Genomic DNA, 18,704 nt, shown 5'->3' on the forward strand with positions numbered 1-18,704 from the left:
AAGAGAGAGACTCTCTCGTCATGCAATGTTCAGTTCCTTGGTTTTGACTCTTCCTTTGGAAAACACTTGAAATAGCACCAACAGGCCTTTCCTCTATTTTGTATCAAATGTGAAACACACATCATGACATGCCTCTGTTTCCTCTTTCATTGGATGAACACCGTTCCAATTCCCCCAGGACAATTTTCAGATAACCAACTCACTTCAAACATCTTCGTTCATTGGGCTTTCCCTCAGCACAGCAGGATGAGGTCTCTACAGCCCCAGCCGCCACGTTCCGGGGAGATAAGGTCTATGAGGAGCGACTGAGAGAGCTGGGGGTGTTTAGCCTGGAGAAGAGGAGGCTGAGGGGAGACCTCATTGCTCTCTACAACTACCTGAAAGGAGGTTGTGGAGAGGAGGGTGCTGGCCTCTTCTCCCAAGTGACAGGGGACAGGACGAGAGGGAATGGCCTCAAGCTCCGCCAGGGGAGGTTCAGGCTGGACATTAGGAAAAAATTTTCCCAGAAAGGGTCATTGGGCACTGGCAGAGGCTGCCCAGGGAGGTGGTTGAGTCACCTTCCCTGGAGGTGTTTAAGGGATGGGTGGATGAGGTGCTGAGGGGCATGGTTTGGTGTTTGATAGGAATGGTTGGACTCGATGATCCGGTGGGTCTCTTCCAGCCTGGGGATTCTACGATTTCCCAGGGCAGCGTTCTTGCACGCAGCCACTCAGCTTACACACACACCCACACACACACACCCACACACACACACACACACACACACCCCCACACACACCCACACACACCCCCCAGAGCAGCGTCCGTCCCCCCCCACCCCGGCTCTCCCTCTCCCTCCCTCCCTCTCTCTCTCTCCCCGCCGGGCGCCGCGGGGCGGGGCGCAAAGTGCTGAGTCACGCCGTGACGCAGCCTCCGCCGCCGTCACGCGCGCGCCGGGCCCCGCCGAGCGCCGCTCCCCGCGCCGGGCCGCGCAGCCTCCCCGCCTTCGCCTTCACCTCCTCCTCCTTCTTCTCCTCCTTCTCCTCCTCCTCCTCGTCGTCCTGCTCGGGCGGCGATGGGGCTGCTGTCGCAGGGCTCGCCGCTGAGCTGGGAGGAGACGCGGCGGCACGCCGAGCACGTGCGGCGCCACGGCGTCCTCCAGTTCCTCCACATCTACCGCGCCGTGCGGGACCGGCACAAGGACGTCCTCAAGTGGGGCGACGAGGTGAGAGACACACACACCCCCCACACACACACCCCACACACCCCGCCCCACCCTTGGGGGACGGGAGCTCTCCTCGCCGGGGACCCGAGGGAAAGGCGAGAGGGTGCGCCAGGGGAGGGTTCGCTGGGATATTTTGGGAAAGCTCCTTCCCCGGCAGCTCCCCGGGGATTCCTCGGGGCCTCGCGGGGTTCCTGAAGCGCTGGGACACGCGTCTGCAGGCGCTGGGAGCGGTGGGCTTCCCCTCGGCGTTGGGATGGATGGTCCTTGTGGGGCCCTCCCGCCTCGGGGCGTTCTGTGAGTGTGGGAACTTAGGGGGTTCCTTGACAGGACGAGAGGGAATGGCCTCAAGCTCCACCAGGGGAGGTTCAGGCTGGACATCAGGAAAAACTCTCCCAGAAAGGGTCACTGGGCACTGGCAGAGGCTGCCCGGGTAGGTGGGTGAGTCCCCATCCCTGGAGGGGTTTAAGGGACAGGTGGACGAGGTGCTGAGGGACATGGTTTAGTGATTGATAGGAATGGTTGGATTCAATGATCCTGTGGGTCTTTTCCAACCTAGTGATTCTGTGATTCCGTTGGGTATCTGGAAGCAGCCCCCGGGGAAGTGGCGATGCCTGGCAGTACTGACTCAAGTTTGTTTATTTTTTGTAGAGGGAGGTCTGATAAAAGTGTGGCGATGCTCAGACTCCAAACTAGCTTCAGCTCAGCCTTGGGACTGGGTTCTGGGATGGGAGTGAGGGAAGCAGGGAAAGGCAGCATTCGAGTGGCTTGGCAGTAGCATCCCTCACCGCTCAGCAGGTCATAGAATCATAGAATCAGTAGGTTGGAAAAGGCGCTTGAGATCATCGAATGCAGTACTAAATCATATCTCTAAGCACTTAATCTATCTGTTTTTTAAACACTTATAGGGGTGGGGTCTCCACCACCTCTCTGGGCAGCCTCTGCCAGTGCCCAAGAACCCTTTCAGCTGAGGAATTTTTCATAATGTCCAATTCGAACCTCCCCTGGCACAACTTGAGACCATTCCCTCTCATGCTATCACCTGTCACTTGGGAGAAGAGACCAACATTCACCTCTCTACAACCTGCTTTCAGGTGTTTGTAGACAGTGACCCTGTGGAAAGGGACTCGACATGCCTTGCTTTACCCCAGACCTGCCTTTCAGGCAAGGATGAGGATGATTGCTCAGGTCATGACTTGGACTTTGTTACAGGTGCTTTGCACCCAAGGACCATATTTGCAGGCCTTCTGTGTGTTGCCATGCAAACTGGTGCTCAGTTGTGTCCTAGTCTAACAGCACTCTGTGAGGAGCAGAGTCTTCCCTCCTGTATTGATCTGTAGGATTCCCGAGGGTCCCAGCTTTCCGTGGGGACAGATTGCTGCTTCATGTGTGCTGAACTGGAAGCCCTCCTCAGCTGTGGTGTCAGTGTGGTCCAGCTCTTGTCACTTGGAGGTGTCTGTGATGCGACTGCAGGGCAGTGGAAGAGCAGAGTAGGAACTGAGCAGTGTGGGATTTTGTTCATCGCGTCTCCGTCTCGTGCTCTGTTTCCATTTTGAGTGGCAAAAGCATTTGTGAGAAAACTTTGTTCAGGTGGTACAGTGGCTGTTCACAGATGCTCCTTGCCAGAGTCAAATGCTGATCCCCTTGTGCATCTTGAGAGACCTTTTCCCTTAAAGTCTCTTGTTCATTTAAGGAATTGCTCTTGTACTTCACATAACTGAGCAAGGCAAGCATCGGAGCGTGGGACCAGTTTTGCAGAGGAGTGGGTTGGGACTTGGCTGCTAAAATCTGTCCAGTGAGGGGAAGGATGCTGCCAGCTTGCATAGCCTACACCACACGGTTATACAGCCAGAGTGGTGTGGACTTGGGAAATTTAAATATAGGTATATCTATCTGCCTGACATGTATGTGTATCTACCGCCTCTTCTGTGACTGAAGTTCTGCTAACATAAGAGCCTCACAAAAAATGTCGTAAGTTCAGGAAAACAGACAGAGCAGAGACTCCCTGTTGCTCTGAGACTTAGCTTGAGGGTTTTCTCATTAATCTTTTAAGATGGGGTACTCATTTTTCAATGAGTGTTACGTCTGAGTTGTCCTTGCTCTCTCAGGGTGAGATTTCACGAGATGGCTAAGGCTGATCGCTAGCAAGCTGGTTCAGCTTCCCTCCCCTTGCTCCAGGGTTGTGTTTCTTCTGCCTTCCTCATGTCGTTACCAGCTATGCAAATTCAAGAAGCTGAACCAGCAGAAAACTCGTCTCCCATTCAGTTTTCTAGGGTGGTTTGTTTTCTCAGTGAGCTTCTGCTGTTCCATCACGAGATCCAACAAGTTCTGCTCAATGTGAGGAAAGTAGCAGAAACATGGAGGAAAGGGGCAGGCAGAATTGTCCTTTGCAGCACCCATGGCTGGTCACTTGGTAAGCTAGCTGTAGGGTGAAGCTGCACCTCAGGAGCCTTGTTCTTCCTTTGGCCTGGGGACCTTACTGAAGAAAGTACTCCCACTTGGTAAATAGTGGTGTGCTGTGTTTAATAAGACCCACAGTTTTCTTTTGTTATGCCCAGTGTGGCAAGAGGCAGAATTTTAAAAGCTGCTTGATTACTGCTGTGCTTCTGATAAGGAAGTAAGAATCGTATTTTAAATGCCTGTGAACATTCAGAGAAGGTCAGTTAACCTGGGTCATCATCTACCTCTGATTTTAGCAAATGGCAGCAAAGTCAGGTGTGGCAACTTATCTTTATTCCACTCTATTATGCAATTATATATTTTTTTACATAACACAGCATTTAGGAGTGTGGTCATGTGCCAGATACTTGTTGCCAGTCTGCTCTTGTTCTGCAAACACCAAACCACACCTGCATCTATAACTTATTTCAGTTGTGCTGTAGATAGACCAGCAGGGAAAGCAGTAAATTTGTTTTTCATTTTTTTTCCTATCAAATATCTAGTTATTAGTAGGTGGTGCCATGCTTGCAAGCACCTTAGGTGAATCAGCTGACTAGCTGGACAACTTTCATAAAAAGCCTTTCGTGCACTTTGACCTTCATGTATAAAGTCATAGCCTGGGGGTGTTTTATTGTCTTAGAAACTTCTTGAAGATAGAAATCAAGAATGAAGATGACTGCCCTCATGTAGTGGGAGAAATGTAATCAGAATAAACACAATTACTGTCATGTTTGAGAGATGCTTCTGAGACTGCTTATGAGGGGAAAACAACCCAACTTTCTTAGCACTTACTGAGTTTGTCTTTCAGGGCAGAGTTGTGAGTGCTTTGAAGACTGTCATCATCTAGGTGAAGCCATTGTGATAAAGAAATTCTGTGTTTGCTCAGAGTATAGAACCAGCCTTGGCTTGTATCTTGGTTTCAGCTGGGATAGAGTTAATTTTCTTCCTAGTAGCTGGTATAGTGTTGTGTTTTGGGATTTAGTAGGAGAAAAACATTGGTAACACACCGACGTTTTAGTTATTGCTGAGTAGTACTTGCCCTAAGTCAAGTACTTCTCAGCTTCCTGTGCTCAAGGAGGTGCACTAGAAGTTGGGACAGCCAGGACAGCAGACCCAAACTGACCAAAGGGATAATCAATACCAAATTGCTCATTATACAAGCTGGAGAGCTGGCTGGGTAGTGGGGGCAATCATTGCTGGGGGGTGGGCTGAGCATCAGTCATTGGGTGGCAAGTAATTGTATTGTGCATCATTTCTTTTGTGTATTCTATTATTCTCTCTCCCTTTTGCTGTCCTGTTAAACTGTCTTTATCTCAACTCGCAAGTTTTTCTTTTTCGCCATTCTCTTCCCCATCACACTGTGGGGAGTGAGCGAGCGGCTGCGTGGTGCTTAGTTGCCAGCTGGTTTAAACCATAACAGCTTGGATTCTGTTTTCAACAGGACTCCTCTTCGCAGTGTGTATTTTAAGACTCATAAGAGCCGTGGTGCTCCTTTGGGGTGTTTGTGACCTCAGGAACTCCATTCCCTGTCATCCCAGGGAATGAAACAGTAGGGAATCATCGTATGTTTCTAGAATCATAGAATAACCAAGTTGGAAAAGACCCACCGGATCGAGTCCAACCATTCCTATCAAACACTAAACCATGTCCCTTAGCACCTCGTCCACCCGTGCCTTAAACACCTCCAGGGAAGGTGACTCAACCACCTCCCTGGGCAGCCTCTGCCAGTGCCCAATGACCCTTTCTGGGAAAAATTTTTTCCTAATGTCCAGCCTAAATCTCCCCTGGTGGAGCTTGAGGCCATTCCCTCTCGTCCTGTCCCCTGTCACTTGGGAGAAGAGGCCAGCACCCTCCTCTCCACAACCTCCTTTCAGATAGTTGTAGAGAGCAATGAGGTCTCCCCTCAGCCTCCTCTTCTCCAGGCTAAACACCCCCAGCTCTCTCAGCCGCTCCTCATAAGGCCTGTTCTCCAGCCCCCTCACCAGCTTTGTTGCTCTTCTCTGGACTCACTCCAGAGCCTCAACATCCTTCTTGTGGTGAGGGGCCCAGAACTGAACACGGGATTCGAGGAGCGGTCTCACCATTGCCAAGTACAGAGGGAGGAGAACCTCCCTGGACCTGCTGGCCACGCCGTTTCTGATCCAAGCCAAGATGCCATTGGCCTTCTTGGCCACCTGGGCCACTGCTGGCTCATGTTCAGTCGCTGTCAACCAACACCCCCAGGTCCCTCTCCTCCAGGCAGCTTTCTAGACAGACTTCTCCCAGTCTGTAGCACTGCACAGGGTTGTTGTGCCCCAAGTGCAGGACCTGGCATTTGGCCTTGTTAAACCTCATGTCATTGGACTCTGCCCAGCGGTCCAGCCTGTTCAGATCCCTTTGCAGAGCCTCCCGACCCTCCAGCAGATCGACACTTCCACCCAGCTTGGTGTCATCCACAAACTTGCTAAGGGTGCACTCGATGCCTTCATCCAGGTCATTGATAAAGACATTGAACAGGGCTGGACCCAGCACTGAGCCCTGGGGAACCCCACTTGTCACTGGCCTCCAGCTGGATTTCACACCATTTCCCACCACTCTCTGGGCCCGGCCATCCAACCAGTTTTCCACCCAGGAGAGTGTGCGCCTGTCCAGGCCAGAGGCTGACAGTTTGTCAAGCAGAATGCTGTGAGAAACCGTGTCAAAGGCTTTACTGAAGTTCAGGAAGACACATCCGTAGCCTTTCCCTCACTTCCCTTGCCCCGAGTTCTGGGCAAAAGTATTGATGCTGAGTACTTAAAGAGCAGGATGCTGGTGTTTATTTTGAAGAGAGTGAGACAGCATCACAACTTGCATTGCAGGGTAGCATTCCCTAGTGCTCCCATCCTCCCTCGGATAAAGAGCTGGAAAGATTGAGATGCTGGTTCTACAATCTCTTGAAAAGTCAGGTATCTTCTTGTCTGTAGGGTTAGTAGAACCATGGGGTTTACCAAACAGCTGTTGTCTCTTTTGAGGACAGGTTTTTTACTGTTTTCCACAACCATGGAGTGGTAAGAAAAAAGGCTTAGAATCATGAGTGTTAAAAAGAATAAGATTTACTTAAAAAAAAAATATCTTTCTGAACGTCTCTTCGAACCTGCACTTGCAGGTCAAAGTTCTTTACCTCTTTATCATCCTTCTGCCTCGTTTGAAACTGACAGTTGGCCTCTCTGTTCATGCTTGGCTTCTCCAGACCATGGAAAATACGGAACACTGAACTGTCTCATTATCCCTCATCAAACCTCTCCTTATTATCCTTGCTTTAATGCCCACAAAAGTTGGGCAGCAATTAGATCTGCTGAGGAGACCCCGTCATGCTCACCAGCATGGTCTCGTGGTCTCCTTAGGGTTTAATCTTCCTCTCCCATCCAAAGTGTCTGCTTATTTTGGATTTGTGTAGTAATGGTCATTAAGCTTATTTTTTTCGTGCAGCAGATGCGAAAACCTGCAGCTTTTCATTACTGCATTTTAAAAATCCAGTAGAGTTAATAGGTCCTATGTGAGACAATTGCTTTGTGCAGCTGGCAGACGTTAGCGATACCAAAAGAGTTTAAAGAGTTTTTGAGAGCAAGGCAAAGCCTATTCGTCTGCTTCCTAGCTTTTGTCCCAAAAACCTCTTTTCCATGCCACTGCACTGCCCATCTCCCGTGCTGTTCAGTGCCTCTTGTCTGCTGATTGCATTCCTCTAGCTGACGGATGTTGCTTAAATTTCACTTTGCAGCTTAATGCAGACACTGGGATCAGACAAGTGGAATGAGTGGCCCTTGGCTACACTCTCTGCCACTGCTTTGTGCTGGGTGTGCACGCACGAGTGTACGAATCACGGCACTGCACGCGTAACTACATATATGTATGTATTCATACATGCATGCATGTAATACTAAATTAAGTTCTTCTGTGTTGCTGCTAAATGCAACAGGCTGGTTGTCGTCCAGGCTGAACACCTATTTGGACCGAGAAGAAACACTAGGAGGAAGAAATGTTGGAAAAGGAGAATTGATGGGGACAAAGAAATAGTAAACAGTAAGGAAGAGCTGCTTCAGCACATGAAAATATTGAGGGAGGTGTGCTGGAGGGAGATCCACTCAAAAGAAGGGATGTAGAAAGCAAGCATGGACAAAACATAATAGTTTTATTTGAAAGTACATGTTAATCAGGTGGCAATCTGATTTGCCCAGCCTTGTTCAGTGAAATCAGACATAATGACCCTTTTGTTGTGTGTGAGTCTGGTTCCTGTCAGTGCTGGGGTACAGCACACAGTAAGCATCTTCAGAAAGTTGTTTTCTTCATGGAGACCTGAAGTGAAATTTGGAGACCTTTCAAACATGTTTGATAATGAGTTGTAGGAGGCGGTGTGAAAAATGTACGACCTCACTGCTTCCAAGTTGAAATATTCCTGACTTAATTTTGGTTTGGTTGGGTTTTTTTTTTCCCCCTGAATGTTATTCCTTTCTCAGTCTTTTTTAATCCACTTTTAGTCTTCTGTGTTTTGGATTAATTCCCCTCCTTATCCATTAGGTTTTTTAATTATACCTTATAAATAAGTTAAATGAGAACCAAAATGAACATTTGCTGGTCAGCACCTCCACGTGCAAGAAGCGAAGCAGCCTTTGTCAGATGGTGCAAGAAGAGAGGCCAGAAGTTTCTTACTAGAATGTCCCCAAGGTGTTGCTTCTGATTAGAAGATGTGTCATTCTCTTTAAAGCTGGACTGTGAAGAGCTGCTTTTCCTTTTAAATGTTTCTTCTCAGGACTTAGCTGTCCCATTAATGTCTTGCTTGTTTACCACCTCTGTGGTTTTGGGTTTTTTTTCAGGGCAGCAGCAATGTGTAAATGACACGATCAGTGATATTGCCTTACAGTCTGCAGAACTTCAAACTGGTAAAATAACTGCTACAGCTTAAGAAAATAGATTTAGGTTCAGGTGCACACAGTTTGGGGCTCCTGTTTGTCTGTTAGAAAGTCTAGGGCGTTTCTTTACAGCAGTGAATCTAGCTCCCCAGCTGCATAAAAATAAGTACAGCTACTGTTCCTAAAACGCACAGATGAAGCTTTGGTCATCTCTAAAAGACAGTGGTGAGGCTTGATGAGATACACATACACTTGTGCGTAGGAAAGTTCAATTAGAGATAAGAAAGAACTGTGACAGATAAAAGAAGCAGTAGGTTCAGAGTGTCACGGTGTGCAGGAAAGGTGTTCTTTTCTTTTTTTTACAAGAAATGTGGCTAACCTAATGGAACAGAAAAGCAGCGGATGTCCTTTTAAGGTAATTACTTTACCAAGCCTAGATGTCCCGTGGAACAAGATGCTACATGATAGCTTTGAAACCAAGATAGATACGTGGATGACAGGAACAGACAGTTTATTATGGTTTCTTTAAACACCACGTGCTGCAAGATATATGTCCCACTATCCAAACCACTTGGGTAACTGTCAAGTGACTTGTGGGGTTTCTTTAATATTCATCTGAAACTTTCTAAGTAGCTTTTTACTATGTTATAAATAAAAAGGAATAAAGAAAAAAAACAGTTGTATTTCCCTGACTATCAATACTAGATCTTCTTAAAAAAATTTCAACCAAGTCATTATATGGATTCATTGTCAATATTGTCATGACGTCACATTCTACTCATTCTACTTTGTATAAACTGCTGCAATATAGAGTTACGTAGAAATTGCTTTGTGTTAAAGCCTTTCCTGGAAATCTTGTGCTTATAATAAAGCTGACATAGCCTGAAGTCTTATATTATTATTTTTTTACATTTGAGCTTTTGCTATTTTCAGACAATCGCTTTTAGTCTCCCCTTCCCCCAGCAAAATTCTCCAAACGGAATGCATTTTTTAATTTCTTTCATGCAGAAATTCCTCGTGGTGGCCTCCTGCCAAGTGTGGCATGTGTGGATGCATCTCAATGGGAGCTGTCTTAGTCGATGTACTTGCCCGCTTTCCACGTGGGGGAAAGCAGCACTCGTGAATGATTTGGTTATTTGTCATGTGTCTGCTCCTTCTTTCTTTCTCTCTGAGCTTTATTTGGCTAAATAAAGGGACATTGGTATTATTTGTTTACAAATAGATTGAATGCTTCCTTAATGTGTATTTTTTGTTAGATTTTTGTTTTCCTATCAAGCTGCAGTTTGTCATAAATAGGGACCAGTCACTGCAATATGCATTGATTTCCTCCTTCCCAATCTCAGGTCTTAATAAGAGGAGCTTAAATTACTGGCTGTTGTGTATTACGGATAGGGGAATATTCTGTTCACAGTGAACTTCCTTCTCTGGATGTCAAGTGAATTGCCATGGTCTTGTCATGGAATTGTTGTCCATTGCATCGACTTCCTCTTCTCCTTGTTGTGCAGATGCGTTTTTTTACATAACAGTGTGAGAAAAGCTGCATAGCAAGGAGGAGTACAGGAAAGATTTTGTTGTTGATGTTATTTGTTCATTGTTTAGTTGTGGGTTTGTGTTTGGTTTTTTTCATCTTGCTTTCTGATGTAACAGACGACTCAGAAGATTGCAACGTCTGGTTTCACAGTTGAATAAATGGTCTTCTAGGAGTCTGTAAAACCATCTAGCCTGTGGGGAAGAGAAAACTTAGTTGTGTCAAAAACACTTGTTCTGTTCTGCATTAAATTTGAAAATTTGTAAGTGTCTTAAAGTTGGTTTTGCTACAGAAATATAAAATTCATGTTATCCTAGCCCTCTTTTTGTAGTATTACTTGAGGTGTTACTTAACTTCCTTCTCTGGATGTCAAGTGAATTGCCATGGTCTTGTCATGGAATTGTTGTCCATTGCATCGACTTCCTCTTCTCCTTGTTGTGCAGATGCGTTTTTTTACATAACAGTGTGAGAAAAGCTGCATAGCAAGGAGGAGTACAGGAAAGATTTTGTTGTTGATGTTATTTGTTCATTGTTTAGTTGTGGGTTTGTGTTTGGTTTTTTTCATCTTGCTTTCTGATGTAACAGACGACTCAGAAGATTGCAACGTCTGGTTTCACAGTTGAATAAATGGTCTTCTAGGAGTCTGTAAAACCATCTAGCCTGTGGGGAAGAGAAAACTTAGTTGTGTCAAAAACACTTGTTCTGTTCTGCATTAAATTTGAAAATTTGTAAGTGTCTTAAAGTTGGTTTTGCTACAGAAATATAAAATTCATGTTATCCTAGCCCTCTTTTTGTAGTATTACTTGAGGTGTTACTTAGTACAGGGGTCAAAGAAGAGACACTTTGTTCTCTGATGTGCCACATCTTGTTCTTTAGAAGCATGCAAATGATTATAACCTTTAGATGTGAGTTTTCAACAACCCAGCTTCCTGGTCTGTGGTATTTGCAGCACAGGACGTCCTCTAATCACGTCATATCATGTGCAGAAGAAGGAAGTCTGTCATCCTGATATCCATGAGATGGGAGGGGTTAATGGCAGGAGCACTTAGCTGGGGCTGGGTGTGTTGGCACTGGAGATAAGAGCCCCTGCATCCTCTTTGTTTTCTATGGTCACCTTTAACAAGGCATAGTTTTCTTTTTTTTTTTTTTTTTTTTTGCTTATTGTCAGTGTAATATAAACCATTAATTGTGTTTCACTTTTAGGGCATAGTTTCTGTGAGCCAGTTATTGGATTGGCCAGTCTGTTTGATCAAAACTGAGCATTGTGGGAAGTACATTTTCTGTTCATAGCGGATTTTTCTAATTATTGCTGTGACAGAGAATACTCATAGTAACCTTGTCGAGCATGGAAGTGCTTTGCCTTGTGTCAGTGCACAATCTAGAGGCTTGCTGGCTAGATTCACTTTCCAGGATGCTTCCAGAGTTGTTTTGCTCCAAAGTTTGCTCCCCCAGGGCTCAACTTGCCTTTGTGGACAAGCAGACCTGCTATTAAAGGTCCATTACCAGCTGGTTATTACTATGGCTCCGTGTTTTATCACAGCAGTGGTTGGGAAATAACCACATAAAAAAATAGTTCTTGAATATTATGCTCTCCATCCATCAGAAGTATGTGTACTTACAGAAAAAAATCTGCTTTTTACATCTGAACACTGAAAACTTGTGGCAGAGTTTCTTTAAGGAACAATCAGATTATTCATTAAAACTTTGTTGTCCAATAGACTGTTGTTTTAATTATACCTGGTATTTTAATGACACATTAATTGACTAGTTAATATATGGGAAAATACATTTTTTTTGCTATAATGGAGCTTAATAACTAGTGAAATGGGTTTTGTTTCTTTGATGCTCAAGAAGAAAGCTTACCTTGCTTTTCTTTTCTACCATAAACATAAATATGAGGCATGCTGTGCCTGTATGTGGCATTTAGTAATGGTAAACAAGAGCTATGAGACCTTGTTGGGTGTTCAGGAAAAATTTCCAATTTCTTTCAAAGCTCAAGGCCTCAGGGAAGGCACCTATGAGGATACTGCTAGCAATTGCTCCACGTACACATGACAATAGTTGCTCAGTGGAAGGAAAAAGAAGCAGTCAATAAGATTGTTCTTAAAGAACAGTGGTGGTCAATGAGTCACCTGTGATCAGTTGGGTGTTTGTGGTTTTTTTAGAATCACAGGATGGCTTGGGTTGGAAGGGACCTTAAAGATCATGTAGTTCCAGTCTCCCAGCTGTGGGCAAGGACATCTTCCCCTAGATCAGGTTGCTCAAAGCTCCATCCAACCTGATGCTGAACGCTTCCAGTGATGGGGCATCTTCAGCTGAGATGGATGATCAGGAGTGTGGTAAAAGGCGAACGTGGGGAATTGTTTTTCACAGGTAGAGTGTACAGTCTTGCGTTAGTTTCCTGTCAAAAAAGCTCCTATTCATATCTTTCTTCTTCAATTATTTTCCCTTATTATAGAATCTTCTCAGCACCTTACTTCTGAGCTTACCAGAGTCCGGAGCGTGTGTTTGCCTGTGTTTTCATACATTGAAATACCTTGTGGCAAATACTTTGAACGTTAGAAGGATTTTAACAGTAGCTCTGGAGCGGAACCTTTACTCTCAACCAGTAGATAGGTTTTGTTCCCAGTGTATTTACGATGTTAAATTGACTGTGCAAGGAGGGGTTTTGGTACTGGAAACCAGACCACTGCCAAGGCAAGTGATACAATGTGGGACATGCACCAACTCCAGTTCTCCTTGCTCCTTAGAATTGCTATTAAAAAAATTGCTTGACTGATATTTCATCGGCTTTAAGTAGTGTGCTTTATGCAGAAATAATATGTAATTATGGTCAAATAACTGAGGTGTTCAGACACAATTTCAGACATGCTTGCCTGTTTCCAGAGAACAACTGTTTTTCACTTTGTCAGTGGGCAAGTCCAGCACAACTATTTGGCTTCAAGCATGGAGAGTGGTTTGGCCCCAGTTGAGGGGCTTCAAGGTCTCATTTGGGTTGTACTTACAGACGTGACATCAAAGAATTTTTGAAAGCCTGAAGTTTCCTTGGTAGCCAACTATAAGAAATATTCGTGACAAGTGAAATAATGGTGTTCTGTGTGCTGTCCTACTTGCAGGCTAATGGTGCGTACTCGTTCCCTAGAAGATGCGGCAGTGGAGCGGAGCTGGCATGGAAGTGCGCTGTAGGTGCAGTTAGTAGTTGTGAGGAAGACAGGCTGTAAAGAATAGTTTTTCTTTGTGTTTTTTAGACTTTTTCTGTGTTTGCGTGTGGAATTACAGCTTTTGCCTTGCAACCTTGCTGGCCAAACTGTTGTTCCTTCTCACGGCAAGGTGCTGCAGCACTTCTGCAGGCTGGACAGTCCAGGGCTGGTTGGAGCGGTTCATCCACTGAAGCATTGCTGAGCCTGTCTGTCTGCAGGGAGAAGATGGGAAGCCACTTCTTGTCCTCGGCAGCTTTACAGCACATGCCAGCCAGAGGATGGAAATGTGTAGGATTTGTTGTAGGGTGAGAGCACAAACTGGGCGCATGGGTCCAACGTGGCCCCCTTTTTTACTGTGGCAGGGTGCGCTTTCCTAGCTGGCCCTTAACAAGGCTGCTTGTCGGTCGTCTGCAGCAGTGATTTGACCTTATGTCTATTTTGCTGCTTGCTAGGGAGCCTAGTTAATATTAGAGAGAAAAGTGAAATCTAAAGAGCTCGGCAAAATGATGAATTAGGAATGTTGGGTGAAACCCCCCATACTTGGCTTTCGGACTTCTGAAGCTCTGCCAGGCATGCTGATGCTTTCACCTTGGCTGCAATTCTCTGGACCTTATTGTGAATAGAAAACAGAGAAATCTATGAATGATGAGCTGAAGTTAAATGTATAAATGTGTGAACTCTGAATTTGTTTCTCTCTTTCTAGCTGTAGGCTAAATCTTTTAATGAGCTTAAATTAAATTCCTTAAGGATGCCCATTCAGTCAGTCCCTCTGTTGGTGAGATACTCTGTGGGTTTCTTGGAATTGTTGGCAGCTGTCTTAAGGTTTTTTTCTTTTCTCATTAAAATTAATGGCAGATCTTCTATGTGTTAAGACAGCTTTGAAGATTGAGTCAGTGTTTCCGGAGGCAAGAGTAGTAGCTGTTTCTAAAGCAAGACACACAAATGCAATATATTCACTGCTGCACTTGGGTTATGAAACACTGATTTCTTTGCTTTTGCCTTCTTGGCTTAATGTTTCTTTACAGTTTTAGATCATTTTCTTTTGTGAAACTTGTAATATGGTTTACAGAGAAGTGCTGTGCTCACAGCACTGGCTCATTGCAGTTGCATTTGGAGAGGGATCTTTAAGGTAGGAGGCCAGTTACAGTAACATATTCATGTAATAATGGTGGACAGAGGTTCAGCTTTAGGGTCACTCAAAGGCAGCTACAATTCCTTTGCCTTCTCTTCTGCTGCCAGCCCATGTAGGTGGTGTAGTAGGAGGCCAGATGTCCGATGGGCTTGATGTCCATTCACGTATCCATCTGTATGACTTGGAGAACTGTGTGCTTGCATAACTCCTCTAGTTTAGGCTAGATTTGAGTGCAGATGATGCCTTTCCGAAGCAGGAGGAGGTGATGTTGAACATGGTAGGAAACTGGAAGGTATGAGAGAAGTCTGTATTGCCGATAATCATGGGTCAAAGTCTCACTGGAGAGAGTGGTACTAGATAGCAAGTAGATCAGTGCTGGAGTGCATTCTGGTTGACTACAGTCTGTAGTTATCTCAAGTAGGTTTTTTGTGGCGTAATACACAGAAACCACAAAATACGCCACTTCAAAAAAATTACAGATTTCTAGTTTAGGGTTTTAAAATTTTGTCTTAAAAAGTATTGAGAATATGCGTAATTGCTGAACGAGTTCCTCCTGAGTTTGTGTCTAATCAGATTAGAATCTAATCAATAGAATTACAAACACTCTTGGTTAATGCTGCTTGTGATTTAATCACAAATCCCGACAGAGGATTATATTTCTTGTCACAATACCTAGCAATAGGTTCCATGAACACTGAAGCAACCAAAGAACATGAAGCTCGCAAATACACTTGGAGTGTACGGGAAAACACTGCACAAGTTCCCAGTGTTTTGGCAAGCTGTTTTCCTGTACATAATCAGACTTGTGTACCAAATAGATGTTGCCATGAGTTAGTACACTGCAACTTTAACATCGGTGTCTTGCATGAACCTGATCTCCTAGGGCTGGAGCAGTGGTACTTGGTAAGTACCAGCGGATGCATCTTTAGGCAGTGTGAGAAAACGAAACAGAGGAGCACAGTGCAAAACCCATCGAGTTCTGGCTGTGGAACTACAGCCTGAATTTTTAACAACAGGTCGATGCTTGTATTGGGTGAGCTGTGAAAGTTTCAAGGCTCTGCATATTACTGCTGATCTGGCTGGAGGGTTTCCAAGCTGATAGTCTTGTGATGTGCTTCTGCTTAGGCACCACATTGCACTTAGGGGCTGTCTTGCCTTTCACACTTCCCAGAAAAAAAGAATTCCCCACCACATAGGTGTTAGGAAGTAGATTATATCAGTAAATGTTGAAGATTCAGGTGACCTTTGGGTTGCTATAGTGGATAGCTTCCTAAAATTCTTCATGGAAGCTTTGATAGAGAGTATGTGTGAAGATTAGAAAGCTTGACACGAGGGTATTTCAGACTTGGCTGCTTTCAGATAATCGCTGTTAGGGAAACAATATTCTCCAGTGCTGGGAGGCGATGTCACTGCTGCTGTAGTTAGGGACTTGTTGGATGGGGTTCTCTGCTGCTATGTCACTGGGAGACATGGTGAGTCCCAGCCTGGGGCAAGGACATGGACCAGAAGGCAGAGATCCTGAGGTGTGATGTTCCACTGGGCAGAAGGGTGAGAAGAGGTGGCAGCAAATCTGCGTCTAGAAGGGGTGGAAACCCCCGTGCGGTGCCAAGCACTGGAGTGATGCTCTCTGTGACAACCGTGGGCTTTCCATCGCTCCAACAAGCGATGGGTGTAAATAGGTGTCTGTAGAATGAGAGGGTTCTGTTTGTTTGAGTTCTTTCTCATCAGCAGCAGAGAGTAACTAATGGGATGACAGAAGGATGGCTTGCCTGGGGTTTTAATTTATATTTTTTTGTCTGAAAAATAATGTGAAGGGTAATACAAATTCATTAATTTTTTTTTAAATAACCACAATTAGAAATGTAGGGGGGAAGAATTCAAGGCTGATTTCAGGGAATTTTATTTCTTTATTCAAGGTGAAAAACGCCTGCAGCCATCTTCTCCAGTATTGTTAACCACATTCATAGTCAGTGATAGTTTTTAAGCTTTTGTAGAGATAAAGTTCAGTCTGAAATCTCTTTTTTTTTTAACTTAATGCTTAATATTCTGTGCCAGTGTGTTTGTGTGTGAACAAAATCTTACGATTTGATTGTTTATTTTGGTTTTGTTATTTACAAGGTGGAATATATGTTAGTAAAATTTGACCATGAGAATAAGAAAGTACGCGTGCTGCTCTGCGGTGAAGATGTTCTTCAAACGCTGCAAGAAAAGGGCGAGAAGGTAAACCCCAAGTGAGTATCTGTTTCCTGTTTCTTTTCTTTTTTCTTTTTTTTTCCCCCCTCCTGTTATGATATAGTACAGAATTTTGTAGTCCTAGTGTAACGTTCAAGTCTGCTGCCAATAAAACTGTAAGCCACAGATACCAATATTTTCAGATATAGCTGGGGCACAGGAAACGAAAGGTTTTGAGCATGCTTGCAGGCAGTCTGTGCACGTTTTTTCTTGTGACTTGAAAAAAAAAGATGTCATGGTGAGCCCACAGAAGTTACAGGTTGTGTATTTGTATTGTCTTACTCTGGTTTCGTGTCTGTGTACACAGTAATTGTGTGCTAGACCTTCCCTGCCCCGTGAAGCATGTGTGTGCGTGCTCACCCCTGTGCCCCTGACTGCAGGAGCCAGCCAGGGCTGTGGGGGGAAGCCTGTCTGTAAGAGCTCTCTCCCATTTTTGGCAGAAGAAGGAAGGTAAGGACACCAGGACGCTTCTTCCTCATCCTCTCCCATAAAGTTTTTGGGACTAACTGGATCATATCCCTGCATCAACTCGCTGGAGAAGCGTGGATTGCCTTTTAGTTGATGGCAGCAGAGACATGAGACCAGAGACAGTGAACTGCTTTGGCTGAAGAGAGCCTAAAGCAAGTCACAGTTTACAGAAAGGTGGAAAAACTCTGCTGCTGTGCTGAAAAACTTCTGTGCCCTAGGCCTGTCTGCTTCTTTCTAGGTACCTCAACCTCATCTGCCAGCCAGTCTTCCCTATCTGACCTCTTCAGTAGAGGGACTGCTGAGAAAGCCTGCAAGAATTAACCCCTTTGCTTTTAGATTTTGTGCTTGAAAATGGTCTTGCCGAAAGAATGGGAGGGGAGATGTGGCTCTGCTCTGGTCCATTGTGCTCCAGGGAGATGGGGTGGCTTCTCAAGGGGTGGGAAAGTACCACTTCTCAGCTGTGATTAGGTGCACTCAAACCTAATTTCATTCCTTAACCTGATAAATTTCTGAAACAGGACCAGATTTTCACAGGCAACAGAAAGAAGTAATTGAGCATTAAATTTGCTTTGCTTTGTGGAAGTAGTGGAATGTGCTGTATGTTTCAGTTTCAGTTAAAACCCAGAGAAGCGAAGCTGGAGACAGATCCTAAAGATGATGGCAATTTGACATAAGCAAATCCTACTTATTGCACTATGCAGCAGTACTTCTTATGGCCAAATTGTGCCTTAACTTTTTTCACTGCCTCCCCACAGTGAGGTACGTTGGAAGGTACATAGTGTTACACTCTCCTAAAGCTGATTACTTGGTATTTTTCTTCCAAGTTGCATTCATTTCTGAAATTCTTGCAAATAATTTATCTTTTTTGGAAATTGTATAAATATTTAAACAAGGCTTTTTTTTTTCTAATTATAGCCACCCAACACTCTGGCGACCAGAATATGGAAGCTATATGATTGAAGGGACACCTGGGCAGCCCTATGGGGGAACCATGTCCGAATTCAACACCGTGCAAGACAACATGAGGAAAAGACGGCAAGAGGCTGCTTCTGTGCTCAAAGAAAATGAGGCTGTTTGCACTGTGACGTCATTTCCAAGGTGAGATGGGTGCTGAAGTGTAATGCTGTGTTTCCTAAAGCTTTTATTGCAACAAGAAAAACAAACCATCTTTTATACTTCTAGGTTAATTCTTATCTGTGATGTTTTTGTATTAGGAGAGAACACCTGAGTATTTCTAACATGAAGTATTGTTTGTAGGGTCATCTACTATCTGGAACTGGTATGCCAGATCATGTACAATAGCATTCTATTTACCCATTTTGCAAGCTTTATAAATAGCAGTTTTGTAAAACATGGCTAACCTGATCTATTTTTTAACAACATTTTTTGTACAGAAGCACATGCAAACTTATTTTGGTGGCTTGGAGCACACAGTAAAACAGGGATGTGATTATCCTTACGAAATGAAGACTTAAAATGTCTGTAATACTCTACTTACTGAATCTAGAAAGGAGTGCACCTCTCCTGGGTTCGTAACACCCTTATGAAGGATAGATTGTTTCCTTCTTATTGTTGTCAGGAGAGTCTTGAAGAAATTAAATTCAGGATGTACTTCATGACCTAGGAGAAACTGTACTTT

At 44.7% G+C, this 18,704-nt stretch overlaps 1 protein-coding gene across 1 annotated transcript in view; it reads left to right on the top strand.

Moving 5' to 3' along the window:
* The first annotated feature begins 996 nt into the window (after positions 1-996).
* Positions 997-18,704, top strand: part of GCLC (glutamate-cysteine ligase catalytic subunit) — a 36,194-nt gene continuing 18,486 nt past the window's right edge. The window contains exons 1-3 of the mRNA XM_069851492.1: positions 997-1,204; positions 16,484-16,596; positions 17,981-18,163. Coding sequence (XP_069707593.1) covers positions 1,055-1,204; positions 16,484-16,596; positions 17,981-18,163 — 446 coding nt within the window. The 5' untranslated portion in view covers positions 997-1,054. The remainder of the gene's footprint in view (positions 1,205-16,483; positions 16,597-17,980; positions 18,164-18,704) is intronic.

The sequence above is a fragment of the Phaenicophaeus curvirostris genome, chromosome 2 (assembly GCF_032191515.1).
Source record: "Phaenicophaeus curvirostris isolate KB17595 chromosome 2, BPBGC_Pcur_1.0, whole genome shotgun sequence".
In the NCBI taxonomy this organism is placed as follows: domain Eukaryota; kingdom Metazoa; phylum Chordata; class Aves; order Cuculiformes; family Cuculidae; genus Phaenicophaeus; species Phaenicophaeus curvirostris.